The 18,875-nt window shown below is 35.5% G+C and overlaps 1 protein-coding gene across 1 annotated transcript in view; it reads left to right on the top strand.

The window, feature by feature from the left end:
- The window catches only part of LOC144432593 (connector enhancer of kinase suppressor of ras 2-like), a 112,947-nt gene extending 95,163 nt beyond the window's left edge, over positions 1-17,784 (top strand). The window contains exons 10-17 of the mRNA XM_078120842.1: positions 3,255-3,312; positions 4,097-4,148; positions 5,024-5,178; positions 6,752-6,831; positions 7,440-7,663; positions 10,522-10,902; positions 14,764-14,993; positions 15,518-17,784. Of these exons, the coding sequence (XP_077976968.1) occupies positions 3,255-3,312; positions 4,097-4,148; positions 5,024-5,178; positions 6,752-6,831; positions 7,440-7,663; positions 10,522-10,902; positions 14,764-14,993; positions 15,518-15,874 (1,537 nt within the window). The 3' untranslated portion in view covers positions 15,875-17,784. The remainder of the gene's footprint in view (positions 1-3,254; positions 3,313-4,096; positions 4,149-5,023; positions 5,179-6,751; positions 6,832-7,439; positions 7,664-10,521; positions 10,903-14,763; positions 14,994-15,517) is intronic.
- Positions 17,785-18,875: the final 1,091 nt, after the last annotated feature.

Consider the following 18,875-nt stretch of genomic DNA (forward strand, 5'->3'; position numbering starts at 1 on the left):
CTAGTTTTGCAGTGAATGTGTAACTTTTGTCTGACTCTCAGATGCCATCAGTGTAATGATCAGTTTGGTCTACTGTCAGGTGACTTCACCAGGAGGTCACCTGACCAAACAAAAAACTTTAAATCATTGATTGATGATGTCTGAATGATTTGGATGAAAACTATGTAGTCTCTTCAAAACTAGATTTAAACAAGGTAACTTTTGATATCGTTATTACCTTATAAAATGGAGTTTAAGTATCACTTTCTATTCTACTATGTATAAAGTTGTTCAATACAGTCATTTTGTTAAAATTGAGAAACAAAAAAGCAAGAATATCTGAATAGGTCTATAACTGAGTGGACTTCCTGAAGACCGGTTTCACCATTTCAAAGTTGACAAACTATTACAGGGTGTAACATAAATACTGTATTGTGTCATTGGGAAGTAACTTCATGTAACTTTCACTTCATCATTATGTATTCATACTTAGTGGTTGTTATACTCTTGACACTATTTGAACTGCTAGTCTAAATTAACTGTGATCACATTACTATCACATGTACACACTATATAACTACTTCCTGGCCACTCTATATTTAGTCTATGCAGTCATACATGTATAAATCATATACAGCCAGAGGCATACACAGTTAAGTGATTTTATGTTGCGTTGTTCCACCTACATGATTGTCTGTGTGTATGTATGTGTGTTTGTGTGTGTTTGTGTGTGTCTGTGTGTGTGTGGGCGTGTGTGTGCGTGCATTTGTGTGTATGTGTGTGTGTGTGTGTGTGTGTGCATGCATGTCTGTCTGTCTGTCTATCTGTGTATGTATATATGTTACAATTTACATCCATGGTGTATTTGACTGTTTCGAAATACTGGCGGTGGAGGGGGAAGAAGGATGTATGCTTGTAATTGTTTGATTGTTTGTTTATATAACATATGACTTCATATACTATATGTAGTATCAATTACAAGTAAGTGTTTTGTCAACAAGATTACATCCTGTCAAGTTCTACACAAAAAGAGGACAGGAAGCTCCTCATTTACATATCAATAAGATTTCTTAGACACTTTGTTTATTCACCACTATCTATCTTGATATTACATCAGTACTAGTTACAGTGTATATCACAGCAAAAAACTACATATAACAAGTTCAAACATTTAGAGAGCAGCTCTCTGTTGTGTTCTTTATTTCACAATGTCAATGAGGTCAGATATTTGTAGTTTTAGTCAGTGAAACGTATGGTTTTTACATGATTTTACAGGTAAGACAGTGAGGGATCGCCGAACGACTGTGCGTATCAATCATGCACATTTTATGTTCCATAAGAACAATTTAGAGAGATAAGAAACAGGCTTCCCACAGACCACTCATTACATATATAAACAACATCACATTCCTGCCGACAAGCAGGCACTGTATGTGTACACACACACACATATCACTTGTAACTTTGAATCAATACACTTGTATGTGTCAAAATCTGAACCTGCAATGTGATGGTTTTAAATAGCTTGTTTGTGCCGAGGACGATGAGTGTGTCTGTGTATCAGTAGGGGTCGGATGATGTGTTTTTATTTGTATTGATTGGTCTGTGGGAAGTCTGTTTCTTATCTATCTAAATTATTCTTAGGTAACATAAAATGTGTATGATACGCACAGTCATTCGGCGATCCCTCGTTTTACCTCTAATATTTTCATAACGGACAAGCAGTTTGTAAATAAAACAAAACGTAGTTTCCAAAAAAAAAATTTCTTTATTTACACTTAGTTGAACAAGGATTTTCAGAAACTATTTCTGTTCAAGTTCTGTTTACATAAGGCCTAAAAAAATGTTTGGTTCCAGTTACCTAACCCCACCTAGTTTTTCACTGCCAACCCTAACCTTTTTTACTGTATTTGAGAAAGAAAATAATAAAATCGAGAAAATTGTGAAGACTCGCGAGAAATAGTAGATGCTGAAACTGACATCAACTTAAAAAGACAATATAAAACTGTTCTTTCAATCTGTGTTGGCTGTTCATCTGATGAGAAGAAACCAATAACACACAGTGACCATATTGAAAACAACAGAAAACGTAACTACCTGGACTAGACACTCACACATGGACAAAAAACATCTACCTACCCCACCTATTCTAAAATTGAGTGTAACTGGTGGTAGTCTAACACTGTATGTGGACTAATACTTTGTTTATCTTACAAACCCATGTACATGTATAAACTTCCGGTAATAGGGGGGGAGGAAGGGTGTGTGTTTGTAATTGTTTGTTTGTTTATATAACATATGAGGTAATATACTATATGTAGTATCAATTACAAGTAAGTGTTTTGTCAACAAGATTACATCCTGTCAAGTTCTATAACAAAAAAAAAGGACAGGAAGATCCTCATTTACATATCAATAACATTTCTTGGACATTCTTCTTAACCTTTGACATTTTGTTAATATTACCTCAGTATAAGTGACCTGTATATCACAGTATATAACTACATCTAACAAGTGATAGAACAGTTATTTTTAAGTATTCAGCAAGGCAGCAAGCAGTTGTGTTCATTTCACAATGTTCATGAGGTCAGATATTTGTATTTTTAATTTGTGAAATATTTGTTTTAATATTTACATAATAGACGAGCAGTTTTATTTTCAAACCTACCAATTCTGTCAAGGTGTATTTCTGTCTACAACAACCGGTGGTAGTCTAACACTATATTTGGAGTGATACTTGTTTATCTAGACTCTCTCGCAGTCTTCGGAGCATCGTATAACTAAAAGGGTTGTTTTGTATGTACCTATATCTACTGCATAATTTGTACTGTTGACCGTCATCGACTACATAGGGCTAATCATTTGTTGACGTGTTACTGCTATGTTCGGGGCATTGCAATAACACAGAGTCGCAGTAACATGTCAACAAATATTTAGCCCTATGTAGTTGATGAGGGCCCACAGTACAAGGATATTGTAGTACAATTATGCAGTAGATATTGGTACATACAAAAAAACAGCTAATAGCAATGCTCCCAAGGACTGGTGAGAGAGTCTATTGTTTATCTTACAAACTCGTGTGTGAACTTTGAGATTTTATATCACAGATATTTGTGAATATTTTTTTGGAAAGTGATGTAAAATATGAAAGTGAAATCTGTAAAAACACCGAGGTTGATAGAGTAGATGTTGTTGTTTTGGGAGATTTTTTTTTATAGAGTAGATGGTGTTGTGACACAATATTAGCTAATTTGTTGTTTCTGATATCTCCATAGTTACAAAACAGTAATTGTTGGTGGTGTACCGGTTAGAATACCTGTGACTCCAGAGCTGGTAAGTTCTCAAATTATTCTGGTAGTCTATGGTTATGGTTTGCTAAGATATCTACACAAACTAAAACCTCTGTCGCAATTTTTTGATAAAACTGTGATAAGTTATTGAATGGATGTTGGTTTAATTATAGTCTCAGTAGGGCAGCTCTCAGAAAGCTAGTTCCATGAAATCACACAGTGTACTGTTTTGTGACTTCCACTGTTTACACTATCTTTGATGACATGATGTAGATTGCAATGACAGAACCACTATCAGTATCACCTACTTGTGTAATATTTACCACATTGGACAACAGTAGTTTGAGTTTGTGCCTACCTTTCATTCTTAGGAAGCCTTGATTACCAGAGTTGTAATCACACACAAATTGTGTCTCTGTCTGTCTCTGTCTGTCTGTCTGTCTGTCTGTCTGTCTGTCTGTCTGTCTGTCTGTCTGTCTGTGTGTGTGTGTCTGTTTGTCTGTCTGTCTGTCTGTCTGTCTGTCTGTGTCTGTCTGTGTCTGTCTGTGTGTGTGTGTGTGTGTGTGTGTGTGTGTGTGTGTGTGTGTGTGTGTGTGTGTGTATACTTTGTGTAAATGAAAGGGGGATGAAGGAATGGGTGCATATTAGCATTTATATTGAGACTGAACCAAAGCCACACATGTTTATTCATTAAAATACTGTCATCTGTCTTAATTTCCTATGATAAAGAAGTTTATGAAAAATTCACCACCCTTTCACTGTGTACTGGGCAGGGCGCTGTTAGACTGAAAGGTATCTCAAGTTTGTGTTCTGTTTGTTTTCACCAGGGCAAAAAAATGCCGACAAGGAGAAAGAAAAGAGGTGGTAACAGAAACAAACGTAAGTAATGCACCAAAAACAATTAAAAAAAAGAAAAAATTGATGTAATCGTGTAACTACATTCATGAATAACTATAACTTTGCTGTTCGAAATAAACAAAGTGGGAACTGTTCTGAACTTATCTTAAAAACACTGCCCACACAATGCTGAGCTGTGAGAACAAAAAAAGCTCCTAACATTGTTTACTTTCCCATAATGCCTTTCCACATTGTCCAACAGATCTCTACTATTAAAGCCAGAGTTGCTCATTTTTAAAATTCTATTTTAGAGAGATGCGGGATTGATGGAATAAATTTTGTGAGTCCCCTAAGCATATTAAAGAAATGTTTTCTAATGGCTAGACCCCTTTGGCTATTCTATGCTGACTTTGAAAGTGACCAGACGTGACCACTGCCAAGGCCAAGATAGATGTACTGTCATCACCTTTCAGCTTTATTGACAACCCACGAAGTGCAGATCGGAGGTCTTACTCCAAAACTAAAAGAAATGGCTGAAATGAAATCACTTTAGTTCCCCTTAAAGTGGTCATATGGATGATGATTGAGTATTTATTTTAGATTTTTTAATTTATAAAACAATTTTATCATGGCTTCCTACTTGAAAAATCAATGTGAAACAACACAGACTAAGTCTGTGTTTGTAACTCAGTACTTTGTACGTACAATAACAAACGTTTTACTCATTTATCAATCTTTTTGCAATTTATTGACTTACAAACAAGGACTTGGCATCTGTTGTTTCACATTGATTTTTCAAGTAGTAATCCACGATAAAATTGTTTTACAAATTAAAAATCCAAAATAAATACCAAATCCTCATCCATATGACCACTTTAATAATGTTTTTTGTTTTTTTTTGTATTTTCAATTGACAGTATTAAGTAGAAGGATATCATGTCAGGATTTAGGAGGAGGTGAATGTGAAGGATGGCTGTGGAAGAAAGAAGAAAAGAAAGGTTTTGGAACTAAGTGGCATAAAAAGTGGTGTGTTCTTAAAGACTATTCTGTCTTCTACTACAAAGAGAAAAACGTAAGATATCAAAGTTTTAATAGGGAACTTGCAAACCCACCATGTTGAATGTTGCATCATGGGAAATGTGATAATAAATACTAATGAATCGGTATTGTAAACAATACTGTTACATTGTTTGTAACCACAAATAATAAATTCATAGTTACCTGACCATTGTGGGGGGTTTATTTTATTGGTAGCTCCAGATTACATATTATGATAACCACAGATAATCCCACAGTCCTTTGCATCTGAGCATGCTCAGTCTGGATGGCAAGTTCCCTATTAGGTGCCATCAATTAAATTCTTTGTTTGCCATCCATGTGTGGGTAGGTTTGTCAGTAGATTTAGAAAAATGGAACACATTTCATTTTGCTTAAATTTTCCACACAAGGCCATATTTCATATTATTGTTAGTGAAAAGACTGTACAAATATCTTCAGAGTAACTGCAGTTATTTCGAAAAAAAAGTTGTTTAAGACAAGCAAACTTTGGATTTTTGACATTTACATTTCACCACTGTAGTAGATTTAGGTGCAAAGAGAAAATGAATTAACAGGAAAGTGAATTTTACATGACATGGTAGCATTGTGTTTTATCCTGTATTTGTTGATTTCCCAGTTTATCTTGTAGGTTTTGGGGAAATTCAAGGACGGCAAACAAATTATTTAGTTGATGAAGACTTACAGCATATTTCAAGTGATTTCCCCTCCCCTCCTCCCCCCTCCCCTTCAAGGAACTTGGTTAATTTGAGGGTAAAATTTAGATATTATGCACTTTTGCTTAAAATCAATGAAAATTATGAAAAGGAAATTGAAAGATATTTTACCAACGTCAACTTTGAGGAATGGTGTGTAGGAATAATGTGGTCACATGACGTCTAAATTCTTGGTACCTGTAATAATGTTTTCCTCACAGTGGAGGATGAATTTAGAAGAATGTCAAAATGTCAAATGTGTGCCTAATGTAATTATGTGTTAGTTTGAAAGTTGACATCATCATGTTGACCAAGAAATTGTTGATTTTTATGACACGCCTAGGTGATAACATTTTATTAAGAGGAAAGGAGAATTGTGTACTTTCCTGAATGTCTGGAAATACTAAGTAACTGTCAAAAAATTTCAAAAGAATACCTTCAATTCTGTAACCTAGTTGTATAGGCAGACACTCTTTGGACTATCCCCCACTTCCTGTGCAGCCCCTTCTTAGGAAATGAGGACACTCTATTTATACATTGTGCTGGTGGTAAACAGCGCCCTCTATCATTAAAGCATTAATTTCATTTGTCTTTTTACCTATCATGACTTGAAGAATATTAACTGAGGGCACTGTCTAGAAGCAATTGCCTTTAAAATGAAAGTTTAGTGTTACAGGTCAATGTAAGATTAGAATTGTGATTTTGATATGAAAAATTGTTGTCTGGTAAAGCCATAGAAAAAATGTTGATCCTGAACTTAGAGGAAGATTTTATGGCTCCAGTGATATGTGATGATAAGATTGTAAAACTTGACATTTGAACATTTTGAGTTTTAATGATGTCATTACATATAATACTCTCATGGTAAACTATTTTATATTTTGTTTCTTTCAGTCTCTGATGGCCAGTGGTGTCATTAGCCTTCCTGGATATAGAGTAACTCAGGCAAAAGCTTCAGACACTAAAAGACAATAGTAAGTATTCTATACTTTAACTCACTACATTTCATTCCTGTGTGGTTGTCTGACTTCCTATCCCCTGTGTATACGTTCAACTTGTAAATTGTTAATGCTGTGAAATTTTTATTGAAACTATTAGATGTGAACCAAGACAGAAGAATAATTTGCCTAAGATATGAAATGTTTACTTTCAATATACATAAAGAATCATGTTGTTCAGACATTTGAGTTAAGAAAAAAGTGTATGAAATGGCAATTCTATTCTATGTACAGAATGATTATGAAATAATTATGATCTTATAGTGATATAGTAACATTAACATCACCAATTTCATGAACTAAGTAGAATCTGACCAAAAATGTTGATCAGCTTGGTAAATTAAATGATTACAAAGGCTATAGTGCACAAGCAGTTAAAAGGTTGTAGCACTGAGCTTTCAGGCTGTCTTAAATGATGTTCCTCATCCATAGTTACAGCTGACCACTAGGTGGCGGTATGATCAGCTGTTTGTAGATGTTAGATAGAACCTGTCATTGAAGATGAAGTCCAGAAGTGATCAAAGAAACTGAGTGTGTTATCCTTTCATTCATATTAATGCTGAAGACTTGATTTTCCATTTCAGTGCTTTCAAAGTTTGGCACCCTAAAATAAGAGAGTTCATCTTTGCATCAGAAACACAACCAGATATGGCCAAGTGGATGAATAAACTTGGACTGGCTGCCATTACGTATAATCATGTCAAAGATCAAGAGGAGGAACAGGAACGAGATGATGATATGGGGAGGTTACGTAGACTATCAGAACATACAGAACCACCCCCTACCCCACTATCACCTATGTCACCAGGTAGGTTAATATAGTGATAGTGTTGAACCACCCCCTACCCTACCCCACTAACTATCACCTATGTCACCAGGTAGGTTAATATAGTGATAGTGTTGAACCACCCCCTACCCTACCCCACTAACTATCACCTATGTCACCAGGTAGGTTAATATAGTGATAGTGTTGAACCACCCCCTACCCCACTATCACCTATGTCACCAGGTAGGTTAATATAGTGATAGTGTTGAACCACCCCCTACCCCACTATCACCTATGTCACCAGGTAGGTTAATATAGTGATAGTGTTGAACCACCCACTACCCCACTATCACCTATGTCACCAGGTAGGTTAATATAGTGATAGTGTTGAACCACCCCCTACCCTACCCCACTAACTATCACCTATGTCACCAGGTAGGTTAATATAGTGATAGTGTTGAATCACCCCCTACCCTACCCCACTAACTATCACCTATGTCACCAGGTAGGTTAATATAGTGATAGTGTTGAATCACCCCCTACCCTACCCCACTAACTATCACCTATGTCACCAGGTAGGTTAATATAGTGATAGTGTTGAATCACCCCCTACCCTACCCCACTAACTATCACCTATGTCACCAGGTAGGTTAATATAGTGATAGTGTTGAACCACCCCCTACCCCACTATCACCTATGTCACCAGGTAGGTTAATATAGTGATAGTGTTGAACCACCCCCTACCCCACTATCACCTATGTCACCAGGTAGGTTAATATAGTGATAGTGTTGAACCACCCCCTACCCCACTATCACCAATGTCACCAGGTAGGTTAATATAGTGATAGTGTTGAACCACCCCCTACCCCACTATCACCAATGTCACCAGGTAGGTTAATATAGTGATAGTGTTGAACCACCCCCTACCCCACTATCACCTATGTCACCAGGTAGGTTAATATAGTGATAGTGTTGAACCACCCCCTACCCTACCCCACTAACTATCACCTATGTCACCAGGTAGGTTAATATAGTGATAGTGTTGAACCACCCCCTACCCTACCCCACTAACTATCACCTATGTCACCAGGTAGGTTAATATAGTGATAGTGTTGAACCACCCCCTACCCCACTATCACCAATGTCACCAGGTAGGTTAATATAGTGATAGTGTTGAACCACCCCCTACCCTACCCCACTAACTATCACCTATGTCACCAGGTAGGTTAATATAGTGATAGTGTTGAACCACCCCCTACCCTACCCCACTAACTATCACCTATGTCACCAGGTAGGTTAATATAGTGATAGTGTTGAACCACCCCCTACCCTACCCCACTAACTATCACCTATGTCACCAGGTAGGTTAATATAGTGATAGTGTTGAACCACCCCCTACCCCACTATCACCTATGTCACCAGGTAGGTTAATATAGTGATAGTGTTGAACCACCCCCTACCCCACTATCACCAATGTCACCAGGTAGGTTAATATAGTGATAGTGTTGAATCACCCCCTACCCCACTATCACCTATGTCACCAGGTAGTTAGTCCAATTCTTGGTACCTGAAATAAGATATTACTGCCTAGATGCATCTTGAAAATAACAAGCATTCGATTTCTTGGTCAACACCATAACTTCTGCACCATGCACTTCACATACATTACTATTGGTGCACGTGAGAATAAGTCGACAGTCTTGCTCTATTTTGACCCTCTAGCGTGAGGTAAAAAGCTATTGCAGGGACTGAGCATTATAGCATTTCAAACCTTATGCCAAGGTTATATGTCACACAGAGCTTAAAAGTATTTATAACCGACCTTGAAATATGTCATATGTCATTTGAAGAAGAAAATAATATTGTGTCGTAATATTGATATTATAGTAATATTAGCAACTCACCAATACTGTATGTAGATTGATATTATAGTAATATTAGCAACTCACCAATACTGTATGTAGATTGATAGGTGGATATTATAACCAAACATTTTCTTCATTCAGCCAAGGAAAATTCAAGTGGCATAAGGGCCTTGTTACTATGAGTTACTAGATAAGTGTGGACCGATAAGTAGTTGTTAGGTTTGTCACAAGGTATTTTCTAGCTGAATGAAGAAAAGTGTTCATATAATCATATAATTATACCTCTTCAAGTATTTTTTATTTTTTATTTTTTTTATTTTTTATTTTTTTTATTTCCAAAACAACTGCAAGACAATACAAAGGCAAACAATACATTACAGAGAAAACACAGGACGTACAAACGGAGAGGGGGGGGGGGGTGTTAGTTAACTTAATTAATTAAATTAATACATGGGATTGGAAATAATTACAATTGATAAAGAATAATGTAACAATATCTTGAACAGAAATATCCGTCTGTAATGAAAGGACTAAGCACAGAATCCTAACTTAATCACAAGAAAACACCCAATCCCTACTCAGTTGAAAAACCAGTTGCATGACTTACAGTAACGTAATAATTACAAAACTAATGATTCCCATTTGTGCTCCAGGGCTCCTCTACTCTTCAAGTATAATTTATGAAAAATGATGAAAAATGCCATCGATTTAGAATGTTATGACCCATATTTTGATGCATCACAGAATCAGTGACATAAACACAGGCTGCAGTGATGTAGAACGACCAAGATGTATGTGATTCTCCACTGCCGATTTTCACTAGCTTGACACACTACACTGCTCTACCCTGAAGAAGACCTCCTGTGTGAGGTTGAAACATTGGTAATAAAGTTTAACGTAGAGAAAAGGACTTGTCATTTCTTTTACCAAAGTGTATATAATCCATATTTTCTGGTCAAAGTTGACTTGTGTATGGTATAACCTCCATCATTCGTTTCAAGTCTTCTATATTATTTCCCTGATTTTCTCTCCTAGACTTGTACTACAGTGAAACTGAGAGTGATGAGGAGAAAGACAACACACCAAATAATACTGAACAATCTCCATCAGAGGAAATAAGTGAAAAGAAAACTGAACATCCACCACCAGATACTACCACTTCAACAGATACAACCACGTCAACACCGGCTAGTACGGTAACATTTACTGCCACTCCAAGAGATAGTACCACTCCCATGGTTACTACCACACCAAGAGATAGTACCACTTCCATGGTTACTACCACACCAAGAGATAGTACCACTTCAATGGTTAATACCACTCCAAGAGATAGTAATGCTTCCATGGTTACTGCCGCTACAAGTGTTACTCACCTAGGTGCAGGTAGTGAAATCAATATGCGAGCTTCAAATAAAAGTAAGTTTGGTGTTGGTCTTCATATTTCATGATATTTTATTAATCCCAAATGGGAGACTACATGCATTATAATGGGCTCTTTCCTTGCTTCCTTTCATCTGTCCGCCCATGTCCATTGCACCATTCAGAAATATAGAAGTAAAGTATTTATTTACTTAATGTATTTGATGTAATGGAAGACAAGAAAAATTATTTGAGGGTTACTGTGTCTTCTACAGACTTATTTTCAAGAGTGTTGATTTAATGAAAAACAAAGTAACCTTCTACACTTTGGGTATGCTTCATGACAGTCTTTGAATTTTAAACCATTCTTCGAAAGTGCCCTCTCAGCTGAACTCATTCATGAATTGATCAGCCAGAAATTTTTTTTCCTGTAAACCCTTGCAGGAATAGCCCCAAAGTAAGCAAACTCATGTCAAGTGCAGTATGGCTTCTTTGAAAAATTTCAATGTTGAATTATGTTACCGAGGTGCTATTTTCTGACCCAAATCATATATAAGTTGGTGTACTACAGACAGAAATAACACTGACTGGACATTTCCTTTATTAAGTTGATAGCAGTAATCAATACTAGTGTACGAGAGACAGAAATAAGACTGACTGGACTTTTCCTTTAAGTTGATAGCAGTAATCAATACTAGTGTTATATAGACAGAAATAAGACTGACTGGACTTTTCCTTTATTAAGTTGATAGCAGTAATCAATACAAGTGTACTACAGATAGAAATAAGACTGACTGGACTTTTCCATTAAGTTGATAGCAGTAATCAATACTAGTGTACTACAGATAGAAATAAGACTGACTGGACTTTTCCATTAAGTTGATAGCAGTAATCAATACTAGTGTACTACAGACAGAAATAAGACTGACTGGACTTTTCCTTTAAGTTGATAGCAGTAATCAATACTAGTGTACTACAGACAGAAATAAGACTGACTGGACTTTTCCATTAAGTTGATAGCAGTAATCAATACTAGTGTTATATAGACAGAAATAAGACTGACTGGACTTTTCCTTTAAGTTGATAGCAGTAATCAATACAAGTGTACTACAGATAGAAATAAGACTGACTGGACTTTGCCTTTAAGTTGATAGCAGTAATCAATACTAGTGTACAAGAGACAGAAATAAGACTGACTGGACTTTTCCATTAAGTTGATAGCAGTAATCAATACTAGTGTACTACAGATAGAAATAAGACTGACTGGACTTTTCCATTAAGTTGATAGCAGTAATCAATACTAGTGTACGAGAGACAGAAATAAGTCTGACTGGACTTTTCCTTTAAGTTGATAGCAGTAATCAATACTAGTGTACTACAGATAGAAATAAGACTGACTGGACTTTTCCATTAAGTTGATAGCAGTAATCAATACTAGTGTACTACAGACAGAAATAAGACTGACTGGACTTTTCCATTAAGTTGATAGCAGTAATCAATACTAGTGTACTACAGATAGAAATAAGTCTGACTGGACTTTTCCATTAAGTTGATAGCAGTAATCAATACAAGTGTACTACAGATAGAAATAAGTCTGACTGGACTTTTCCTTTAAGTTGATAGCAGTAATCAATACTAGTGTACTACAGACAGAAATAAGTCTGACTGGACTTTTCCATTAAGTTGATAGCAGTAATCAATACTAGTGTACTACAGATAGAAATAAGTCTGACTGGACTTTTCCATTAAGTTGATAGCAGTAATCAATACTAGTGTACTACAGACAGAAATAAGACTGACTGGACTTTTCCTTTAAGTTGATAGCAGTAATCAATACTAGTGTACTACAGATAGAAATAAGTCTGACTGGACTTTTCCATTAAGTTGATAGCAGTAATCAATACTAGTGTACTACAGACAGAAATAAGACTGACTGGACTTTTCCATTAAGTTGATAGCAGTAATCAATACTAGTGTACTACAGATAGAAATAAGTCTGACTGGACTTTTCCATTAAGTTGATAGCAGTAATCAATACTAGTGTACTACAGACAGAAATAAGACTGACTGGACTTTTCCATTAAGTTGATAGCAGTAATCAATACTAGTGTACTACAGATAGAAATAAGTCTGACTGGACTTTTCCATTAAGTTGATAGCAGTAATCAATACAAGTGTACTACAGATAGAAATAAGACTGACTGGACTTTTCCATTAAGTTGATAGCAGTAATCAATACTAGTGTACTACAGATAGAAATAAGTCTGACTGGACTTTTCCATTAAGTTGATAGCAGTAATCAATACAAGTGTACTACAGATAGAAATAAGACTGACTGGACTTTTCCATTAAGTTGATAGCAGTAATCAATACTAGTGTACTACAGATAGAAATAAGACTGACTGGACTTTTCCATTAAGTTGATAGCAGTAATCAATACTAGTGTACTACAGATAGAAATAAGACTGACTGGACTTTTCCTTTAAGTTGATAGCAGTAATCAATACTAGTGTACTACAGATAGAAATAAGACTGACTGGACTTTTCCATTAAGTTGATAGCAGTAATCAATACTAGTGTACTACAGACAGAAATAAGACTGACTGGACTTTTCCTTTAAGTTGATAGCAGTAATCAATACTAGTGTACTACAGACAGAAATAAGACTGACTGGACTTTTCCATTAAGTTGATAGCAGTAATCAATACTAGTGTTATATAGACAGAAATAAGACTGACTGGACTTTTCCTTTAAGTTGATAGCAGTAATCAATACAAGTGTACTACAGATAGAAATAAGACTGACTGGACTTTGCCTTTAAGTTGATAGCAGTAATCAATACTAGTGTACAAGAGACAGAAATAAAACTGACTGGACTTTTCCATTAAGTTGATAGCAGTAATCAATACAAGTGTACTACAGATAGAAATATGACTGACTGGACATTTCCTTTATTAAGTTGATAGCAGTAATCAATACTAGTGTACGAGAGACAGAAATAAGACTGACTGGACTTTTCCTTTAAGTTGATAGCAGTAATCAATACTAGTGTACTACAGACAGAAATAAGACTGACTGGACTTTTCCATTAAGTTGATAGCAGTAATCAATACAAGTGTACTACAGATAGAAATAAGTCTGACTGGACTTTTCCTTTAAGTTGATAGCAGTAATCAATACTAGTGTACTACAGACAGAAATAAGACTGACTGGACTTTTCCATTAAGTTGATAGCAGTAATCAATACAAGTGTACTACAGATAGAAATAAGTCTGACTGGACTTTTCCTTTAAGTTGATAGCAGTAATCAATACTAGTGTACTACAGACAGAAATAAGACTGACTGGACTTTTCCTTTAAGTTGATAGCAGTAATCAATACTAGTGTACGAGAGACAGAAATAAGACTGACTGGACTTTTCCTTTAAGTTGATAGCAGTAATCAATACTAGTGTACTACAGACAGAAATAAGACTGACTGGACTTTTCCTTTAAGTTGATAGCAGTAATCAATACTAGTGTACTACAGACAGAAATAAGACTGACTGGACTTTTCCTTTAAGTTGATAGCAGTAATCAATACTAGTGTACTACAGACAGAAATAAGACTGACTGGACTTTTCCTTTAAGTTGATAGCAGTAATCAATACTAGACTAAGTGTACTACAGACAGAAATAAGACTGACTGGACTTTTCCATTAAGTTGATAGCAGTAATCAATACTAGTGTACTACAGACAGAAATAAGACTGACTGGACTTTTCCATTAAGTTGATAGCAGTAATCGATACTAGTGTACTACAGATAGAAATAAGTCTGACTGGACTTTTCCATTAAGTTGATAGCAGTAATCGATACTAGTGTTATATAGACAGAAATAAGACTGACCGAACTTCTCTTCTTAAAACTTTTCATTACAGGTGTTGTTAGTACATGCAGCACTCTGAATGGTAGCATGTCAAATGATGACTTAATGAAGCTTTATGACTCGGTCAAAGATGCCAAGGTCAAAGTTGAGGGAGTAGATGAAGTGGTGCGAAGACAGACCATGTCTAAAACTGACAGACTTCGTACATACTCCATTGTATGTCGTAATCCTAAGAAAAATGAAAAATTATTGAAAAAGAGAGCACTGGAAAGAACACTAAAGGTAATGTCGGATCTCATTTTGAAATATAAATTCCATTTGGAGTGTAGTTTATATGCTATGTATTAGGGCTCCAATATTGGTATTTAGGTATGAAGATTTGATGGTTTATCAACCTGACATGAGAAAGGCAGACAAGAACCCTTTCCGAAGTCACAAACACCCTTATTTGGGCTGTGATATTTGTATTACATGCTTCATTAGCTTCATCAGTTGGCAAGTAAATATAATGTTTCTATCTAAATAGTCAGATCACGTACATTGTATGCAGGTAAACTAAGGCATGTAATAAAAAGTACTGGATTGAATGTACTGCAGAGTTGATACAAAGGTAATCTAGAGCTGAGCCATTAGGTTTGAATCTGAAGAACTCTTTGTCTAGAGACTAGCCAATTGGGTGTGAATCTGAAGATCTCTGAAACAGAGTAACGAGATCTTCAGATTCAAACCAATTGGCTAGTCTCTAGACCTACACAAAATCTGTACATTTATTTTACTCGTCAATATTTTTATCATGTCATTTACAGTCAAAAGAACTTGAACTTGAAGACATTGATAAGTTATTAAGTGGACCATTGAGTTCAGGTAGTGTCAAGCAATGGAAAGATCAACACCCTGACCAGTGTACCAAACGCAAAGACGATTATTTCAGATCATCTGATAAAAGTAAAAAGAAAACCACCGACAAGAAAAACAAATCCAGTCCAAAGCCTAGTCCCAAACCAAGTCCTAAACCAAGCCCTGAACCTAGCCCTAGTGCTGAAAAGAAAAAGAAACAGAAAAAGTCAAAAAAGAAGGGTGATAAAGATGGACATCCTGAAATGCAAGAATGTAAGAATGAGGATTCTATTAATGATCCAAGTTATCATGAGACACATCTATGAGTCTACCCTGACCTCCCTGTCAGCAAGTGTTCTATTCTAAATACCTTAACAAAGCAGACTTATCCATTGTATATGTAGGGGTGATAGCTTCTCATCAAATGTGATGTCATCCCAAACTGAAGGTATACCCAGAACAGTATTTAATGACCTTGTACTGCAAGGGATATATAAATGGAGTGCTTATGTTTTGAGGAAAAAACTCATATATTCAAAACTGGTTATGAAGCATTCTCCACACGATTCATTCATAAGAATGACTATACAAGACTGGCACTGTGACCACTTTCACAGTCTCTGATACATGGCCAGAGAGAGAGAGGGGAGTGTATTTATATTATATAGGATAATATGGTGAGTGCATTGTAAAGATCTAAGTTTACAGAATATCCTCCAAAACACAGATATTAATGTATGTACTATACCTATAAGAATTAGCTGAGTTGTATCCTATGCTGAATCTGGTTCAGAGGTCAAAGGCAGCATACCTTTACTTGAAATGTAGTAACATAATGGCACTGAGATATTAGCAAATCGGCCACATAGCGACTCAATGACTAGTATGTATGTGCTTCCTATTTACTATGCGGTGTTTTTTTTGTGGTTTTACCCACGGATGCATTGCGGTACAATAACTATGCATGCGCATTCTTGACGTGAACGGCACTATCTACAATATCATCATGAGGCAGCCGGTCACAAATGAATCTACCCAGCACAAGTATATGGACTTTGCCTACGGTAGTTATGATTATACAAATACAGGAGGGTAATCCCACATTTTATCAAGGAAATCATTTAGAGATACCATTGCAAAGCATTTTAGTACAAGTAAAACCTTCATGGTCTCCTTAATTTTGTCAAGGACGTGCAAGCCTAAATAGCCAGGATGTGAGACCCTAAATAGCCAGGATGTGTGACCCCTAAAAGAAATGTATGTGATATTCCTATGAAGACAAACATACAAACTATTCATAAATATACAAATTGGTAAAATTATCACCTGTCGCATTCACATTGTCAATACAGAGACTCTATTTTATACTTATGAGCATTAATAAATTTTCTAAATTACTATTGATGTAAAACAAGTGTATACTCATTACAACAGCTGTAACATTAGAGATTTCTCTCCAGGCTTGTATAGAGTAGCTATGGTGAGTTCCATCATATGATTTCTAAAAAACAATAGAAATGAATTAGCATAACAGTAGTTGTTTAGTCTATAGACCAGCCGTTGGGTTTGAATCTGAACATCTCTGTACTCTGTCTAGTTTGAATGAGAAATCATAAACCAAGAGTTGTTCATTCAAATGAGTAAACCCCCCCAAGTGTTTGAATGACGTAAACAGTGTGTAAGTAGCAGCCTGATAATCATCCAGACAAATGTACCAACCATATTTGGGCATTATGTAAATCATCTTGACAAATGTACCAACTATATTTGGACATTATGTAAATCATCTTGACAAATGTAGCAACTATATTTGGACATTATGTAAATCATCTTGACAAATGTACCAACTATATTTGGACATTATGTAAATCATCTTGACAAATGTACCAACTATATTTGGGCATTATGTAAATCATCTTGACAAATGTACCAACTATATTCATGATATTTGGACATTATGTAACTGCCCCCCAATAAAACACTAACTTGTAATTGGGGCAGAATTCTGTGATTGATTAACAAAGCCACGGTGTTAATAGCTGTGTGGGTTTGTTTGAAACTGAAATGTCATCAACGGATCCTCATTGAGCTAGACGTGAGGTAAAGAGATTTCTAGATTCAAAGCCAATGGCTAGTCTCTAGACTAAATGTTGTTATGCAAATTTCCTATAACACTATCATTACTATTTGGGAAGAATAGGTATAGCATTCAGATCCATGAACTTTCCTAAGATTATGGGGGTGGGGGGGGGGGGGGGGGTATAAGATTATTTGATATTTTAAAGGTCTTTAACATATATGTATTATTACAGTAGATATTATCTGTACCCCATTTGATAATTAATATTTTGTATTTGTACATTTACACCAGTCCTGTATTCACAATAATTATCCATAAAACATATACATGTATGTTTACCTTGGAAATGGTTTCAGTTCCCGTTTCTAAATAATCATGATTTCTCCAACAATTTTAGAAATTATGTATCACTTTACGGAGACTGATATCAAAGTGTTGTCCCATTTTTGTAATATTTCATTTTTGGTGCTTATTCAAGACACTGATTGAGTACATTATTTGAGTTTGATAGAGGAACTTAACACTTTATTGCACCAACATACACTATTTTTTGAAATCATAGAAGATTTGTTGTTGGCGCCTTCTGTAGATAATTCCATTTATGTCCGCATCAAACAAGGATGTCAGCATTTAGAAATTGCTTTCACAAATTTTGTTTTCAAAACGATTTTAATGGAAATCAGTGCAGGATGTACATTAAAAAGAAAAACGCTGCACTTTAAAAACCACAACAAAAGCATTCACCAATTTCCAAGAAGATATCAAGTCATTCAGACTCCCAGGATGAAATTTAAAAAAATAAAAAGCATCGACATCATTCCAAATGGTGCATTTTACACACCATCTTATCAAGTAATAATTTAGATTAACTTGTAGTAATTACAAACTCAAAACATAAATAATTTATATATCAGCTAAATCACTCGGCCTTCCTCAGTTGTTATTGTATTCAATTCAATGATGTAGACTTGTTTGATTACAAGAGGGCATTGTATATAAACGGCATTTCTAGCCAAAATATACGAGGTAAATTATTTAAGCTGTGAGTTTGGAACTACTACAAGGTAGGAGTCGAGAGTAAGAAAACAACGTCTTTGGTAATAATTTAGATAAGATTGTACCTGACCCAGTACACACACAAATCAATATTATATAAACAAAAGTATAATTATTGTAATTTTCATACAATATTTTCATACAGTGAAAGATACAAGACAAATGAATTTTTTTCATTGATGATTCATCAT

Source organism: Glandiceps talaboti, chromosome 3, assembly GCF_964340395.1.
Source record: "Glandiceps talaboti chromosome 3, keGlaTala1.1, whole genome shotgun sequence".
In the NCBI taxonomy this organism is placed as follows: domain Eukaryota; kingdom Metazoa; phylum Hemichordata; class Enteropneusta; family Spengelidae; genus Glandiceps; species Glandiceps talaboti.